We start from the raw sequence: 19060 nt of genomic DNA, 5'->3' as shown, positions 1-19060 counted from the left end.
CTCTTCGAGTGAGCGTCACCATGAAACACTGCCCCCCAGGAGCCCTCAGGGGCCCCCACCAGGAGCCCCCGCTCAGCGTGCAAACCCCCAGTACATCAACAGCCACGTTGTGCACTCAATGCACATGCGCGCTTTATATAGGATTATTTAGCCTGACCTAGGTATGGGATTCAGTACATTGCACTTCATATTTCACGGTTGATTATAGACCATTTATTTGTGTTTTCATTCACGGTACTTTTTAAAAGTACGCTTTGCACATGGACTTGAACCCCTGAAGTGGATGTGGTGTGAATGCACCGTGTGGTTGTAGGCGAGAGCTCCACTGAACTGAGGTCAGCTCCTAGTGTATCTCTGGACCTCACAGTGTGACCACAAAACACATCTGGGAGCAGCGCACTCTGAGGGGAGAGCTGACCGACACAAACAGAGACGCCGCACACAGACACACGGCAACACGCACAGGCACCGCGCACATACATCCACGCACAGGGAGGGAGAGTCATGGCAGAGAGGGAGGGCGTTAACATGAGAGTGAGGAAGATAGGTAGAGACTGAGAGCAAGAGAGCTTCACAGTGACAAACACACACACACACACACACACACATACAGAAGACAGACCATAGGAAATATAAGAGAGTGCCGTTTACAAAGGCAGACGAGGTGTCCCCGTTTATCCATTAAAACATCTCTTCCAGATGACTGTCCAACATTTCACATGGTCAGCGAATAAGACCACAGAAACAACAAATCATTAACAAACATTTCCCAGATCTTCCCTGCACTCAGTAGACTCCCTAAAACCCCTCCTCCTCCCTGTTTTTTGGTACAGTCCGGTGTTTAGCCTGGGGGCAGTCCATGTGTCCACACACAAAGACCATTTGAAATGTCACTTACTATTCCCTCCATGGTGTGAACATATAGCAACCTCCTCACAAGGGAGGCCACCAGATACAGCGTGTGTATCTGAGAGGGATTAAACGCATGGTGTCAATAAATGATGAATTCTTTAAACCCGGCATGTTATTTGGGTCAAGACAGAATCCCCTTTTCTCCAGCAGACAATATATAAAGACTTTAACAGATAGAAAGCACAACAACTTGGTACAGAAATAAACAAACAGGGCCCCACTTGAAATGTGTTTTCTATGGACACATCACTGACGGACAAGGTGGACTGAGAAAGACTGAGGAAAGACAAGTTATCCGGGATCGACACCGGAAACACGGACGCCGCATTGATGGAGATCAATATGGCTCAGGGGAGCCTGGGATCATCTCCCCCGCACACACACAGACACACGCACACGCACACACACACACACGCACACACACACTTTCACAAACACACTCACGCACACACACACACACACACACAGGAGGACGTGATACACACCTGACGTTACTCTGGGGACGTTTCCACAGTGGAAAAAAACGAAAAAAGGTAGAGCTGTTTTGTCAAACCCGTTTTTTGCACAGGCAGCGTTTTACAGTTGTAGCCCACGTTCGTCCGAGCACCTTAACGGCTTTGCCATGAGCGATGAACCTCGATAAAGAGAGTCTGTAGAAATTCTACAATTAATTATCTTCTGGAGAGGCTTTTTGTCAGGCCCATCTGTGGACTCTCTTCGTCTGAAAGTGCGGCGTTGGCTGAAAAAGGTTGAAAGTTGTGCTCGCACCTTGCCCACTTTTCTTTTCTACCCATGATGATGAGGAGTTTTACCTTCGAGTATTCACAAGCAAGGAGGCCCTCGAGTACGGTACATTGAGGAACCAAACTATACACACAGCTTCAGAAACAAACTGTTGTTCATCATAAATAACAATAAAACCCACGTCTGGATGCAAAACGACAGCACGGTCCATCACTACTGTGGGAGACATCTGTGGGTGTGACACCCACTTCTCACCCTAGTTACCATAGTAACATACTCCCCATGGTGACTCCCAGGATGTGTGAGGCAAAGTGTCTGATAGTGCCCAATCAGCCAATCCCTATAGTCAGGGGGAGTCAGGCCTCGTAAAGGGATGGGTACAGCCCCAGTATGATGAGCGGTCCTCCTCGTAGGGACTGGTTCTGGGCGTGTCCAGTGGGACTCAGGGGTTACCGTACTGGGGGCTGCAGGAAACGGACATCTGGCTGGTTAACACATTGCCACAGGGATGTTCTTATTGCCCCCGAATGACCCCACCCTCGCCAACGTCGCCTCGTGATGTGATGTACGTGTGTATCTTTGTGTGTGTGTGTGTGTGTGTGTGTGTGTGTGTGTGTGTGTGTGTGTGTGTGTGTGTGTGAGCGAGGCGGCTGTCAGACGCGTACTGGGGGCCCGCTGGGGGCCGTGAGGGGCACCTGGGAGCCACAGTCGTAGTCGAGCTCCGCCATGCGGGAGCGGCTGATCCTGGTGTGGGAGTAGGCCCGTCTGTCTGTCTGTCTGTCCCTGAAGCTCCGGATGTAGCTCTGGAAACACACACACACACACACACAGGACACACATACATTTAAAAACACATACAAAATAACAAACTGATACCAACAAAAAACATTTCCTCAGCGAACCACATGTCCTTTATTGGAGTCTGGAAATTAAGAATCAAGTCAACATTTAATATATATAACAGTGTATATATATATATATATATATATATATATATATATATATATATATATGTAAGGGATAATGTATAGAACGCCGGTCATTATCGGGAAATAAGCCCAGACAGGGCGAACCGGACACAGACGCGAAGCGGAGGGATAATGTATAGAACGTCGCCAGTCATTATCTAAAATAAGCCCCTTCCGGGCAAAGTAAGACACCTCCGCTTCGCGTCTGTGTCCTGTTCGCCCTGAAGGGGCTTATTTCCTGATAATGACCGGCGATGTTCTATACATTATCCCGCTTATTACACGGCTACTTGTCAAAACGAAAAAATAACTTCACACAGTGTGTCTTTTTACAATTTATTTGTTACCAGCATTCGTAGTGTTGATCAGCAGAGAAATAGTCCGTCAAAGACGATGCGGAGTGATACGAAAGACGTGAAAAAATCCACTGTCCTTGACAGCGGTCATTATATGCTAAGCAACGGTCATTATCGAAAAATAATTCACCACCGGAAGTCGGGGAGGCCCATGCAAGTGAATAGAGTGCTCCACAGCATTGAGAAGAGCTGTGTAATAAATATATAAATACTACTGCCCTTATGAGTATCTGTTTAGAGTATTTCTTCTGGTAGGTTGCTAAGCAACAGGAAGGCACCAGAAGTCTGGTTTGAATAATATGAGGTCATGAGTCGTACGAGGTCGAAATTCTCTCGCATTGGTATTCCTCCTCTGCTGTTTCTTTCTCCAGCTTTAAATTCAAACAACACCTCCACCCGAGACGAAGGTGTGAGGCTGAGCGCCTCCACTGCTGGAGCATCGACATCGCCAGGTTCAGGAGAACACAGAGCAGGGTTTTGAAGAACACAACGCCTGATTCTCCATCGTTGCCGTCCCTTAGCTACAGCGCTACAAACAGCACCGAGCTACATTCTTGAGGTGCACCTTGTGTTTGCTTTAGTGCTTTTTTCCGCTCGCACACGAAAGTGACGGTATGTTCAACGCCGCGGTTCAACAAAAGAGTCGAAGCAACAGAATGTCATGTTAAAGCTGCAGTGAGTAGAACTTAGCCTCTAGTGGTGAGGCTGCAGACTGCAACCCAGGGACTCCTCCCCTCCCCCTCGGCCCTCCCGTGCGACCTAGGGGGAGCTACAGAGGCTACACCGGCCTGTCAGGGGCCAGGAGCTGGCTCCAGAATGATGTTATTATCTACGACACGACGTGTAGTGATTTGTCAATGAGGTTCCTTGATAGATTTATAGATTGTATTTAATTATTTAGTCTGTAAAACCAGATAAAATATAGTTACAGGTCATGAGATAGCAATGTTGATTTTAAAACACTTCCTCTCTAGAGCAAAAAACACAAACCTCTGCTAGGGGCCCTCACAGAGCCCTCTGCTAGGGGCCCTCACAGAGCCCTCTGCTAGGGGCCCTCACAGAGCTCTCTGCTAGGGGCCCTCACAGAGCCCTCTGCTAGGGGCCCTCACAGAGCCCTCTGCTAGGGGCTCTCACAGAGCTCTCTGCTAGGGGCCCTCTGGAAGGGGTGCTTACCGGCGACAGCACGTCCCCGTCGAAGCGGCGCACGGGGTTGGTCTTGCGGTGGTACCCGGGCTCAGCCTGGGGCGGGGGGGCCTTGGTGAAGTGGGAGCCCTGGGTCTGGTGGTGGGGGTGGGACACTGACGGGTGGTGGTACTGCTGGTGGCTGCCGCTGCTGCTGCCGCCGCCGCCGCCACCACCGCCACCACCGCCACCACCGCCGCCGCCATGGTGGTGGTGGTGGTGGTGGTGGTGCAGGGACTGGCTCTTCTGGCCCGCCTTCTGGCCGGGCTTCTGGCCCTGCTTCTTCTTCTTCTTCTTGCTCTCCTTCTCCTTCTTCACGCGCTCCTCCCGCTGGTGGATACGCATTAGCTGCACCCGGCGCTGCTGCCGGCTCAGCACCACTAGGGAGGGAGAGAGAGAGAGAGAGAGAGAGAGAGAGAGAGAGAGAGAGAGAGAGAGAGAGAGAGAGAGAGAGAGAGAGAGAGAGAGAGAGAGAGAGAGAGAGATTTTGGGTTTCACTTTCATCACACTTCATTGCACCAGTGGCTGTGTAAAGTACATTTACAATGTGTTATTTAATCATGACTCATTCAGCCCTCACTACCCAGACAACCAGGCTGTTAATACAGTCATGTGTTTGGGTAATTAGGCCGATTGGTTGTGGAGGAAATCTGTGTCTCTACATAATTCAAATGCGAAAGACGGTTGGTTGAGATATTTGATCTTACTTTATTAATTCATGTCATTTTGTTGCTTTAGCAATTACATGAGCAGCCATGCAGCCATAGCCAATGCAAGTACTCAGGTGTTTTGTGCAACAAATTGTAAATACCACATTATCATAGATAAGTCCAAACACATAAACAAATTAAAGAATAAGGTCGGCAGGTTTTGGAGTCAACAGTCACATCGATTAACTCGGTGAATGAATATTCATGTCCCACCAACAACAGGAAACACACCGACCCCATAACAAAACCACCAGCTGTTTCTCCACCGTCCGAACACAGCAGGAGGAGCTCCACAGCCCTGCACTGCACAGGTGACACGTGAAGGGCAGCCATGCAACCGTTTTGAACAAAGGGGAAAAATAATAAAAGGTACAATTATTATGCCAGAGAATAATAGAGATCAGAGTGAATTAGTGGAGATAAAATGCTTTTGCATCATGTTTGAAAAAAACTGCTTGAAAGAGCGGGAGCCGTGGAAAGGAGAAGGCATCAAAGACGCCCGGAGAACAGAGTATAAAAATATTATAATAAAATAATAATAATATTAAAAGATTTAAAAAAACAGTGATATCATGCAGTGATATCACAAAGAAGATAGAATAATGAGTGGGATAGAACACAAGATTCAAAAGTCCAAAGGGCCTCGATCAGACAAAGGACGGTCAGGGAAATGAACCAAACAATGGTTTTATTTGAGAAGAGAGTTCATGACAAGATAATCACGAAAGACAAACGTCACATCAGATGACATGAGTTCATTGAGCAGCCGTGTGAGGGAGTGTGTCTCCCTGACACTTCCTCTGCAGCCGTAGGGAGACGGGGGGGAGGGAGAGGAGAGCTCTTGTTGTTGTTATTATTCTAACTCTCAGCCAGAAAACGCAGAGAAATACTGGGTCTGCCCACTCAATATGTTCCCAGTGTAGCCCCGGTGTGCTTGTGTGCGTGCGCAGGCCTTAGCTGTGTGTGTGTGTGTGTGTGTGTGTGTGTGTGTGTGTGTGTGTGTGTGTGTGTGTGTCTGTGTGTGTGTCTGTGTGTGTCTGTGGCCCAGCTTGCGCTCCACTTTGCAGCGTGCAGTGAAAGCATGAGGACTTCTCTCTCTAAACGCTGGAGCATTAGGTGAGAACGCTTCACTCTGCAGATCTGTGTGTCTGGTGTGTGTGTGTGTGTGTGTGTGTGTGTGTGTGTGATGTTGATGGGAGGAGGGGGGGCTCTTTGTAACAAAAGGGGGCTGGGTGTGGCTTGGGTGGGTAATGAAGCACCATCTGGCAGCCCCCCCTGCCCCCCCTTAACCCCGCCTCCCTTCCACTCCTTATTTACCCCCTACTAATGTACTCATATACCAGGTATTGTGTGTGTGTGTGTGTGTGTGTGTGTGTGTGTGTGTGCATGAGTGTCTGTCTGTCTGTCTGTCTGTCTGTCTGTCTGTCAATGCGTTTACATGACACTCAAGAAAGTCAACTTATTGGCTTAGTCCAACTATGATTGGATTACTAAGATGCATGTATACACCTTAGTCGAGCTATACTCAAATCGAATTGGGTTACTCATAGTCGAATTAAGACCCCTAGATAATGCGATTCATAGTCGAGCTAAGCCTGCATGTAGCCAATCGAATTGGATTATGCGTTGATTTGCGTTCTGTGCATGCTCGAGATCTTTTCCCGGGGCCGTGAGCCGGAAGTAGAAGGAGACGATAGTCTTGTTGTTGTTGTCGCCGCCGTCGGATAAGGGATAACGAGAAACGGCGATTTATTTAAAAAGGTGGCGCAGAAGATGGAGGAAGCCGGTGAATGTAGTTACCCCCTATAAGAATTGTGTCCCGGCCGCGGGAGCGCGCATGGCATGCATTCATTAAAGGTGGAAGCACGCGGACACTACGCTTCCATTTCACCCAAGGCTGAATTAAAAGTACATGTTTTTCTAAATGTGGGTCATCAACGAGGTTGTAAAGTAGTAACTTCGGGCACATCTGTCAAAATAAATGTTTTTTTCTCCCGACGTGTTTACGATCTTTATTCATTCATTGCGCCGCGGCGGGGAATGTATACGGACGGGCGGAGGAGGGGCTGCTCCGGTGGGAGAAAGATGTTTTCAGTAGACAGCTGTCAACTCACTTCGGGTCAGCGATTTATTTAAAAAGCTGGCGCAGAAGATGGAGGAAGCCGGTGTCGTGCCAATGTAGTTAACCCCTATAAGGAGTGTATCATCATCAACGTGCATTCAGTACACACTACGCTTCGATTTAACCCAAGGCTGAATTAAAAGTCCATGTTTTTCTGTAAAATAACTACGATCTTTATTCATTCATTGCACTGCGGCCAAAATGACGGGGGTATTCTCTGATATTATGAATCTTACAGACTGCGTCGGGTTCTCTGACTCTCTGGTACTTCCACAACAAAGACTCCTAGTCGGGTTTATCTCGCCCATGGGGAAAAGGAATTGGGGGAAATTAACTTCGGCTTTGACTCTCTGAAGTCCAGATTGAAACGCGACATGGAGGAGAAAGCGATGTTTCAGCAGACAGCTGTCAGTTCACTTCGGGTCCATATCATTTCTCCGACGCTCCATTGTTCCGACCTCTCGGTCGTATGCAGACTGCTCCGCCGGCAGAGCAGCCGGAGGAGTCGGCATACGACCGAGAGGAACAATGGAGCGTCGGAGAAATGCTATAGACCCGAAGTGAACTGACAGCTGTCTGCTGAAACATGTGTGTGTGTGTGTGTGTGTGTATGTATGAGTGTCTGTGTCTGTCTGTCTGTCTGTCTGTCTGTCTGTCTGTCTGTCTGTGTGTGTGTGTGTGTGTGTGTGTGTGTGTGTGTGTGTGTGTGTGTGTGTGTGTGTGTGTGTGTGTGTGTGTGTGTGTGTGTGTGTGTGTATGACTGTCTGTCTGTGTCTGTGTGTGTGTGTGTGTGTGTGTGTCGGAGCTCCCTGAGCACTGGGTGTGTCATGTATTGAACAGCCTCATTGGACAGCTTTGGTAGCATCCAGTATTATTTGGATGATTCTGTTCGATTGGGTTGATTAGTAATATCATTTGGTATGATAGAGTTACATGTGATGTTATTAGTGATTCTGCAAGTGTGTGTGTATGTGTGTGTGTGTGTGTGTGCCCCTCCCCCAGCAGCAGCTGTCTCATCCTCCCTAATGCCCACTCTCTCACCTCTAGATCAGCCTCTGCACTGTTTAATGTCCTGGTCGTTAGTTTGCGGCTAACTACAAGGTATTAAAGACATCTTTCTTCAAAGTAGGGGCCAGACTTCAACACGCACTCTGCAACAAACACACTCTGACACCCCCACACCCCACGTGCGCATGCACATGCACGCACGTACAAACACTCACACATACATATATATAGACTTGTGTTCTTGGCTCAGAGTCTGCTGTCTTGTTATGTTATGCTTGAGACTCACTCGCTGTGTGTGTTACTTTACAAAGAAAACTCTGACTGTGTGACCAATTAAAGAATAAGAACCCATGCATCAAATGTGTACATTAAAAAATGTGCTGAATCTATTTTCATGCCTCTTTGTTTTGTTTTCCACCAATTAATTTATTTTGAGGTTGGACGTTTCATTTGAAGTCTTTCCTCTCTCCTCTTAGTTGCTGAAAATGTGCATTCTGCTCCACCTAAGTGTCACAGTAGTTAGGAGATCTTTGACTGGAGATTTTGAAGCAGAGGAAGACATTATACCCGCAGGAACCACCTTAAATCGAGAATATGCGTGTTTTAGATGTGTGTGTGTTTTTCTAGGTATCCTGGTACTGGAATACATGTGTGTGCGTGGTCTGTGGAGGCACACTCAAGGCTCTGCCAGTCCAAACGGTCCACAACCTTCTCTTCAACCACCTTTATAGTATATAACGTGACATGATTCATAGTTGTGGTTTGCAGTAGCATCTCAAACTACGCAGACTCATGGATTGATGAGCTTGGCCATTCCTATTTCAATATCAACCCTTTATATCTTGACACGGTGTGGGCTCAGCGTGATTCCCACAGCAGGGGTCTAGAGTGTGAAGCTCTGCTGGTAACCAACGCTGCTCAATCTGGTTCTTTTTCTTCACCCATTTCCAAAAGGGGAACTTGAAATCTGTATTTCTTGGCCAGGAGCCTTTTTAATGAACAGCAGAAATGGGCTCACCAGCCCACACAGCATGATGAGCACGCATGATGCTAATTCAGTTTAACGTGAGCGAGCGCTCCTTTAGGAACAGGTGGGATTCAGCAGGTCGACGCATCAGTGAGGAGCGGCTCCTGGAGGTGTGAGCTGGATCAGGCGGGACACCGGGACGAGTTACATCTGACCAAAGTAAGATCAGAGTAGGAGAAAGATATGCAAATGCTCTGACGCGAGAGCCCTTGTGGAGCACAGACTCAAAGATGTAATGGCATGGAGTGACGCTCACACACACACACACACACACACACACACACACACAGTGTGTCCCATTAAACTGAATGACTGAATCATCCACTGACTTTGTGGCTTTAAGTGCTTCTACTGCTGAGCTACATTAACAAACCAATCTGCATGCAGGGATGCGAACCAACCAATTAGGAAGCGGTTATGGATTACTGGTCTTACAATTACACTCAATACCCCAAATAAAACACCCATACAGAACACTATGCCCGAGGTATCTGGCTCCATCCCATGAGGGATCCTGAATTGACATCTACAGAAAGGAGCAATTTTGTGGCTAAATTAGTTTGATCATTTATAGTCAGTCAGTGTCCCTCTTCAGATAACACACACACACACACACACACACACACACACATAAACAAAGTCAGGACCTCAGTAGCTCACTACAGCAGTGTCCGTCTCCGTCCCGGTTGGTCTGAAGCCGTCCTCTGCATCAGTCCCCTTGACAGCAGCTCCACAGTGTAAATCAAGCAGCCAGCCAATAGGAGACCGCCCTGTCCGTTCCACTGTCATCCGCCCAGAGTTTCCACTTCTCCTTAATTAATTTCTGATTCACAGACTGAGGATATTAAATGTTCTGACGGCAATCAGCGGTGTCAGCGGTTGTCTGTTAATACGCAAACAGAAGGTGCCACTCCTTCCCGCAGCTGAGTCAATTTCAAGCCAATTAAAAACATTGTAGTAACAAAATTATACTCATGATCACATGACAAGGTTTTGCAACAGCACCTTTTTATTTCCTTTGTTGCCCACTGATTTGTCGCCACACATCGCACGAATCGTCATGACAACCCCGCAACCATCGTCACGATAAGACCCGCTACACACCACTCCTCTCGATCAGGGACGCAATCCATAATCAATCCCATTTTGCATGGTTGACCGATGACAGCTTTCGACGCCCGCCACGAACGCCCACTTGTCCGGCGTGACCTATCAGAGTTCATAGAGTGTCACTTACGCTCTGTGTGGGAGTATCCCTCGGCGGTGACTTTCCATTGGATGAGCACACCCAGGAGGGCAAGCACAGGCCACACCCCCAGGATGACCCAGGTGAACCAGCACACAGGCCTCTTTGGCGCCACCTGCAGTGGAACGTATGTCATGAGGATCCTGCCCCCGTTTCCAACAGAAGGACACTTGTTTATAAAAGTCTTTCATAGTCCATTGTCTATCCTACTAATCGTTGAGGCATTTCTCCTTCTTAAAATAAAACATAAATACAATAATACATAAGAATCCATGAATGTTAAAATGAAAAACACACATTTTATAGATGAGAAAGTTGAACCTACTAGGGCAAACCATAAAATTCATGATTAAGATGTACATGATTAACACTTCATTCAATACATTCATTCATACAATCTGATCACTGATTGCTTTGGTAACGATCTATTGGATTTAAAAAACGCAGTTGTTTTTTTTATGATGGTGTTCACTAACAGTTAGCCTAATGATGGCAAGTCCTATCTTGCTGTCACAACAGTAATTAATTCCATTCGATTTTTTTTACTCTTTTGTTACTTGCAAATAAGATTGCCATGCTTTTCTTTATACTTGCAATTTAGTGCCTTTTGAATGTGACAATTTCAGAGGCTTTTGGACAAGTGCATTTCCTCAAGACGAATATTGTTTTCATTATGTAAGAAAGTTGTAATCATTATGTTTACTACAGTCTGCTGTTGTACCTCGTATCCTGTTATAGTATTGTTATATTTATCTTTTTTGTGTGTGTGTGTGTGTGTGTGTGTGTGTGTGTACGTGTATGTGTATGTGTGTGTATGTGTATGTGTGTGTATGTGTGCGTGCGCGTGCGTGCATGCGTGCGCGTGTGTGCGTGCGTGTGCGTGCGTGCGTGCGTGCCCTCTACCTTGAGCCTCTCGTAGATGTAGTACACCAGGGCGAACAGCTCGATGAAGTAGTCCACGGTGACGGTGATGACCGCCGCCCCGAAGGTGGCGGTGGACAGCGTGACGAAGCAGCGCTGCCACTGCAGGGTCAGCACGGCGAACAGGGTCCCCGAGCCCAGCAGCACCCCCAGGGGCACCCACACCGTCTGGGGGTGGTAGAACTCCTCCATCACCTGGAGGGCCAGAGCCACAGGGGCAGGGGAGGAGGGGGGAGGGAAGGAGGGAGGGGGAGAGGGGAGGAGGGGGGTGAGGGGAGGAGAGGGGAGGAGAGGGGAGGAGGGGAGGAGGGGAGGAGGGGAGGAGAGGGGAGAGAGGGGAGGAGGGGGGAGAGGGGGAGGAGGGGAGGAGGGGTGAGGGGAGGAGAGGGGAGGAGGGGAGGAGGGGAGGAGAGGGGAGGAGGGGGGGAGAGGGGAGAGGGGAGGAGGGGGGGAGAGGGGAAAGGGGAGAAGGGGAGGAGGGGGGAGAGGGGAGGCTGTGGGTTAAGAAGACTGGAGAGCACTGAAACACTGCAGATTCTTTTAAACCATTCCGTCACTCAGCAGACAAAGTGAGAGACGCATTACCACAACACCGACCACAACCACGACAAATCAACAACAACATCCTCCGCCAACGCCTCAACCAATCCACCAAACATCAGTCAAGGACCCGGACCAATCGGGGGGGGGGGGGGGGACGACGACTCACCACCAGGGAGACCACGCCCATCAGCAGCCCGAGCAGCAGGCCCACCATGAAGAGCCCCACGCTGCGCACCAGCATGGTGACCAGGCCGCACAGCGTGCCGATGCCCAGGCCGATGCCCACCGAGGCCTCCACGCTCAGCTGCGTGTCCATCACGCGCTCCTTGTAGCACAGCATGAAGATGACCACCGAGCCGAACATCAGCCCCGTCAGGAACATCACCGCCTTGAAGCAGCGGTAGCCTGCAGGGGACACAGCGCACGGTCACCTTCAGAGGGTTCAGCAGCCGGCAGGACGCACAACACACAGGGGGACGCACAACACGACATAGGAGACACAGGAGACACAGGAGGACGCACAACACGACACACAATACACAGGAGACACACAACACAACATACAATACACAGGAGACACACAACACAACATAGGAGACACAGGAGACACAGAGGAGAGAGGAGACACAGAGGAGACACAGAGGAGAGAGGAGACACAGGAGACACGCTATCTCTGTCCCTCTCTCTCTCCTCCCTCTCTTTCCCTCTTTCTCTCTCTCTCACTCTGTCTCTCTCTCTCTTTCTCTCTCTCCCTCCCCCTCTCACTCTCTCTCTCTCTCTCTCCCTCTCCCTCTCCCTCTCCCTCTCTCTCTCTCACCCCATCTTGCTCTCAGTTTACTTTAGTCTCAATCTGGTGGTTTCTGTCTTGCTCTGCCTCTCACTCACCCCTCTGAGGGCCTCCATGATTAGATAGCTATCTTTGTGTAATCAGGCTTTGTGCAGCAGACCCTCTACAACGCTCTCTCTCTCTCTCTCTCTCTCTCTCTCTCTTCCAATGTCTTCCAGTGTCGCCCGTCCTTCCCCACACCCTTCTCTCCCCACTCCCCTTGATGAGCTCATCCACTCCTCACACGTTGTCCTCCCATCCTGTCTGAAGTGTCCCAGCTTTCATCCCCCCGCCCCCGGCCCATTAGAGCGAGGGGCTTCTGTCCAAGGCTTCTGTCATGCTGCGTCTGACATGAAAAGGTTTAACATCTAGGAAGGGAAGAGATCCCAATCACACCCTATATTTTGGGCTGGTTCTCATCGTCCTCAACCCTCCACACTCCGCCCTGCTCCGCTGCTCTTGCTCATGAAGCTGCTCTCTCTCTAGCCAGCGACAGAGATTATACATCGCCTTTTTCTCCCTCACTCTCTCTCTCTCTCTTTGTCTCTGTCTCTCTATCAATCTCTCTCTCTCGCCCTCTCTCTCTATCTCTCTCTCTCTCTCTCTCCTGATAATCCCTCTGTTTTCAGTCAACACCTTGTGCAAACACATTATTTCTTTGATTTTACCCGTCTGGCTGGGGAAGTAAACAACCGAGGAAACGATGTATTGGGCCCCAGATTACCGATTCAAACCGGGCCGGTCCCCGGGTTGTTTACAGCCAGCAGAAGCTGCTAGGATTGCCTCTCGTCTCCAGAACAGCAATTGGTTGTTTGTTTTTGCCGAAGGGGCCGAGGCAGCGGATGAAGGGTGAAACGACTGCGCCTTCATTTCCAGATAAGAACATTATTTCTCATTCATAGACGACAGAACCCAGATAAGATGAGACAACCGGATATTGCTGTAGGGGGGGGGGACGTTATAAGACCTTCTCCTTTGAAGCAGCAGGTGTTTCTCTCTATATATCTGAACCATGTTCAACCCTTGGACAGTACTCTGTACTCTATTGTACAGTGACATGACTCTCTCTTGAGCAGCGACCAAAGACCTTTGTGAAGGACATCCTTGTTTCTTACAATAGGGCTGGACCCCACACACACACGCACGCACGCACGCACGCACGCACGCACGCACGCACACACACACACACACACACACACACACACACACACACACCCCTTGATCCCTCAGTGCAGTCCAGTCTTCCATCAAGTAAAGCAACCATTAATCTGACAACGTAAAAGAGCCGTAGCACGTCACAGAGGGACACAGCCGATGACCGAATATCTTCAGTTCAACAATAACAAGGACATTAATAAACATCTCAGAGTTTGCTAATAAACCAGAAGGGGTATGGTTGGAATCCCTCTGGGTTTTCAAAAATCGAAGGTTGACCAAAAAACACTACGTACAAAGAATATATCAAACATAAATGATAATGTTTGGGGGGATGATAAGCTATGAGACATGAGACATGCCCAGGATTCCATCCATTCATCGCCCCAGACAGAGTCAGTCGGCGGCGGGTCGGGACCCTGACGTTAGAGATATTGACATCATGACCGCGGGACTAAACCACCCCCAAACTCAATAAGATCTCGTCTCCAAAATGCATCTTTTTAGTTTGATGTCATTTATATACATTTTTATAGGGGATATATTTATTTGTTTTCCTTCATTTAAATTCTTTAACACATTTGTTCCTGATATTTAAATAACCCTTTTAAGGAAAATACAGCATCTGTTTCTTTTATGCTTCTGTAACGGAGCCCAATTTGTTCTCGGCTTCTGTAGGTCTAAATTGCTGGGTTCAGCTTGAGACGTTTGACTTGAATTTGAGAGAAAAGAGATGTCCATCTTAATGGGTTCTTATTTTCCTGGCATACTTTCCCAAAAAGGGGCCCCAAAAAGCCTTGAGCATTGGGCTCCCAAAAAGCTAGAAGCAGCCCTGTGTACACTAATGGGTCATCAGCTTGGCAACATAGCCAGGAGGGTAAAGAGACTCGGATTAAACCATGTTGAAGGACTAGAAGAAAATCAATAGTCTGAAATGACGTGAATGGTAATGGATCGGTGGAACATACTTTTATTTATACTTAATTTTTGTTTTTCTGAGACCCCAACACTGTGAGGGGGGGTAAGGTGGACCATACAGGGATGATTTAAATATCTCCATTTAGACAATGACAGCAATTTACCTGAGGTCTTATGGCTGGTTCAGACTACACGATTCTCAGATAACATGTCACACTATGCAATCACAGCGCCAGGAAATCAGGCTTTGTCTCGTCGGAAGACTGGCCACACTACAAGATTGGAGGGTGCGATGCTCTAGATAATCTTTACTTTGTATCGTTCACGACACACACAGCAACAAAGTGTCAAAAACAATGGATCCCAAGTTCCTATACTACGGTCTAGGCATTATGATGGCGGTCAGGGTTAGGGTTAGGGTTAGGGCGTAGTGCAGTGAAGTCTAGAGAGATGCGAGGATGAGCTGTAATGTCATCCGCACCCGCTGCTTAATATCAATAATCCACCCGCAGCAATGTTTTTTTCAACAATTGATACCCGCACCCACCCGATCATCATTCATTTAGGGTGACCAGACGTCCCGGTTTTGAGTTGCGTGTACAGCGTCCCAACAAAAGCCTATCGGCACGCTAAAATGTTCAACCACTATGAAATGTCCCCTGTTGTCAGTGATTACACAACCAACGTGGTCTTATTATAGCCTGATCATTAACTAAAAGCCACATGGAAAGAATAAAGCATCCAGCGTATGATTTTAACAATGTGTCAGGGCAGCAGCTGGTCGCACAGTAGAATGCTGATGGAAACCAGCGGACGAGTGTACTACTTACTTACTTACTTTTCTTCCACTCAATCCACCCAACCTGCGGATTATCCGCGGTGTCCGCCCGGTTATGACCGCCAACCACGCATCTCTACTAGTCCTTACTTTAGTTATTTCTTAGAGTAGTAAACACTGTGCGTCAGCTCCAGCTGTTCATGCGATTCCCTCTCGCAACTGGTGGCGGGGTTCCCTCCATGTCAACAATGGATACGTCATTGCGATTCCCCCAAAAATTCGGGCATGCCAAATTTTTCGTTGTGGGGTTTTCGAACGTCGCAGACAAAAAATCGCAGATCGCAAGCATGTCACATTACGACACTTCGTCTCGTCGCCGACTTTTCAAAATTGTGTACGACTCGCAAATTTGTCTGCGACGAACGAATCGTGGCAAAATCGGGCTGAAATCGTGTAGTCTGAATCAGCCATATGCAAACCCCCCAAATCCTGTAATTAACATAATTAGTTAGGTCAATTACTGATTTCTGTCGTCCATCACTTTAAATAAATGCATTGTGACCAAATAATGAACCGGTGCAATGTTACATTTACATTTACATTTAGGGCATTTATCAGACACTTTTATCCAAAGCGACTTATATCGCTGTCGGTACAGTAAAGACGTTCATAGAACCAAGTGCAAGTACTAACAATCGCTAGGCTAACCCATTTCCCATTACAGCAGTGATAGCCAGCTACTGCAGATGCACGTACATTAAGTGTGTACACTAAGTGAGTACATTAAGTGCCAGGACGTACATCATACAATAGCGGGCGGGGGGACTGGATGGCTATGCAGAGTCTCTTATCAAGGTGAACTAGCCCCCTGCGTATTGCTCTATCCTCTTGTTAAAATGTAAGATCCATATTGTGTGTGCGCTCGCCCATCACAACATGGAGTCATTTTAAATTCATTCGCCTTTTAAAACCATTCCATGAACAAGCATTCCCACCAGCAGCCGGCGAGAGGCCTGCTGACGTCTGTCTGTTGCAGGGTTAGTACAAATAAAGAATGTATGACAACTTAGAAGCAGGGGGAGGGACTGAGGGACTGAGGGGATCAATGAACAATCAAACAAGTCTGCTTTGGTAGGTCAATTCTGTGCTACTTCATTTAATACCTGCTCCCATGGTGGGGCTGCAGACGTTGTGGTTAAAGAGCTACACTGAGACCTGCTGCAGACGCTGTGGTTAAAGAGCTACACTCCCCCAGCAGCAGAGCCAGCCTCCTCTGAACCGTCTATGAAGGCAGCAGGTCTTCTGCTTTCTGGTGCACATTTATTTATTGAATTATGCCTTTATTTTGACCACAGAAATGGAGAGGGAGAGACAGATACAGAGATATGAGAAGATATGCTGAGGTAAATATTGAAGTGTTGAAGCAATATTTGATTGCGTGGAAAATGAAAAGTAAAACCATTTCATTTTGGGTTTCACGTTTCCTGTACGTATCCTCTAGTGGCTCAAATGGGTTTACGATGTCTTGTTTAATCATGTCAAATTCACTGAGTGAAGAAGGAACCGCCGTCATTACCCAGAGAACCCCCACTGCCAGGCTGTCAGTACGGCCGTGTTGTGTGGATGATGAACAAGGAAATCTGAACATTGACGTTTTTAACAAAGAGGTCCGTGTTTGACATTTAAAGTTGTTGTTTGTTTGAATGTTTGGATATTTTGTACGTAAATAAATGTACAAAATAAATCATCTTTCTCTGCTTTTTAATTTAATCCCTGTAGACGCGTCTTTACTCCATACTGACTGCACACTTGTTTCCTCAGGACCAACACCAGTTGCCGGGTAGACACCGGCCCGTGCTAAGTGTTAAGATGTCCTTGAGCAAGCGCACCCCCATTACTGTGTGTGTGTATGTGTGTGTGTGTGTGTGTGTGTGTGTGTGTGTGTGTGTGTGTGTGTGTGTGTGTGTGAATGAGAGCTTGCCATGGACTCTGGAGGTCTGAGTGGTTCCAGAGGGACGGAGGAGTGCTCCGTAAGTGGTCCAATAAACCACATGATCATAATTAAAGAGATAGGAGAGCAGAGGAGGAGGAGGAGGAGGAGGATGAGGAAGAGAAGGAGGACAGAGAAGGAGGAGAGGAGGAGAAAGAGGACAGAGAAGGAGGAGGAGGAGGAGGAGGGGGGGAGGAAGAGAAGGAGGACAGAGAAGGAGGGGGAGGAGGAGGAGGAGAAGGAGAAGGAGGAGGAGAAGGAGGGGGCGGAGGAGGAGGAGTGAGAGGAGGAAGAGGAGGACTCCACAGCGACCACACCCCTGCTGCGCCCGTCACTCACCAAAGAAGCAGTAGATGACGCCGAACAGGCAGCACATGGAGCACACCACCGACGGCACGACCTGGTAGCGCCGCTCGATCTCCTGCTCGCACCTCAGCCCCCCCTCCGCCTCCCCCAGCAGCCCGGGGGGGTCCAGCTTGAAGGGCAACAGCTGGCTGGTCAGCGTCATGGTGAGTGAGTGGGGGCTACGGGGGGGGGGGGGGGGGGGAGAAGATGGAGTGGGTGGTGGAGACGGGCTGGTCCGGATCAGGGGGACGGGACCGCTGAGACGGGACCGCCTGCAAGAGAAGAGGGGGGAGAGAGAGAGAGAGAGAGAGGGAGAGAGGGAGAGAGAGGGAGAGAGAGAAAAGTGGTTATTGATCGCTCTCTCATAGTAGCCATTGTGAGCCATAACTGCTGAGCGGGCTTGGGTGAGGGCTGGGGTGTGTGATCAGGAGGGAAAACATTGCAGCGCCAAAGCTGCCGACAGCGATTATTAGAGTGCATCATAAAACCACAGCATGAGGTGTACAGTTAGCCGTAAACAGATCTGAGGGAGCTCTGGGTCGGCTGGTCTAATGAAGCACAACTATGGAGACAATAAGACTGAATAATACTGTTCCAGTAACATTGCTTAAATATAGTATTGTAAAGTATAGTATAGAATAGTATAGTATAGAATATTAATGCAGTATAGCATTAAAAGTTGACTTGTGGTGGAGTCAGGGACTCCTTCATTGTATATTTTTACTGGAGACAACCTGACCAGTATATATCAGAGTCCTGCGGGGACAGCAGCGTCCTGAGACCAAGCGTCTGTTACGCTTTGAAATCAAACCTGGAATCATCCCGCCACTATAGAAATACATAGGCTGAAAGCGTCTGTTACTGGAGAATAAACACTGGAACGCTGCGAGGCTAAACCACTCACACGCTCGGCTAGTGCACAGTCGAGCCTCGGGACGCGAGGTGAGGGTTAGGACGACGACATAATGACTTCATCAATTCAGCAATTATCAACAATTAACCTCTGAGGGAAAACAAGACGAAAGGAAACCAGCTCCTGACTCAATGAGCTCTGAAATGCATTCACCGACAGTGCAGAGAGCCCAACCCGGCAGAATGAGTAGCAGGCTCAAGGGTTTGAGCCGGTTCTCCTGCTTATGAATTATGATATGGATTATGCAGCACATTGTGGACCAGAGAGCTGTTCCTGTTCCTCAGCGCCGTTTCATTGATGCACAACTCGGCACTATGAATAGAGCTATGATCTCATTGGCCGAAGCCACAGCACCCCCCCACATCTGCCGTGTTCATTTGGATTATGGGATGTGAT

At 48.4% G+C, this 19060-nt stretch overlaps 1 protein-coding gene across 1 annotated transcript; it reads right to left on the bottom strand.

Annotated features, from left to right (window-relative positions):
- Positions 1 to 361: 361 nt before the first annotated feature.
- On the bottom strand, positions 362 to 17914 carry tmem198aa (transmembrane protein 198aa; the record flags this gene model as incomplete). Its single annotated transcript, XM_084478227.1, has 9 exons — positions 362 to 413; positions 2110 to 2120; positions 2322 to 2459; positions 4154 to 4297; positions 4373 to 4542; positions 10267 to 10390; positions 11179 to 11391; positions 11906 to 12144; positions 17746 to 17914. The coding sequence occupies 9 exons, from the start codon at positions 17912 to 17914 to the stop codon at positions 362 to 364; spliced, it is 1260 nt and encodes a 419-aa protein (XP_084334353.1).
- Positions 17915 to 19060: the final 1146 nt, after the last annotated feature.

This window comes from Micromesistius poutassou (genome assembly GCF_964030765.1).
Source record: "Micromesistius poutassou genome assembly, chromosome: 14".
In the NCBI taxonomy this organism is placed as follows: Eukaryota; Metazoa; Chordata; class Actinopteri; order Gadiformes; family Gadidae; genus Micromesistius; species Micromesistius poutassou.
The sequence above is the reverse complement of the archived record's forward strand: the minus strand, read 5'-3'. Positions and strand labels throughout refer to the sequence as shown.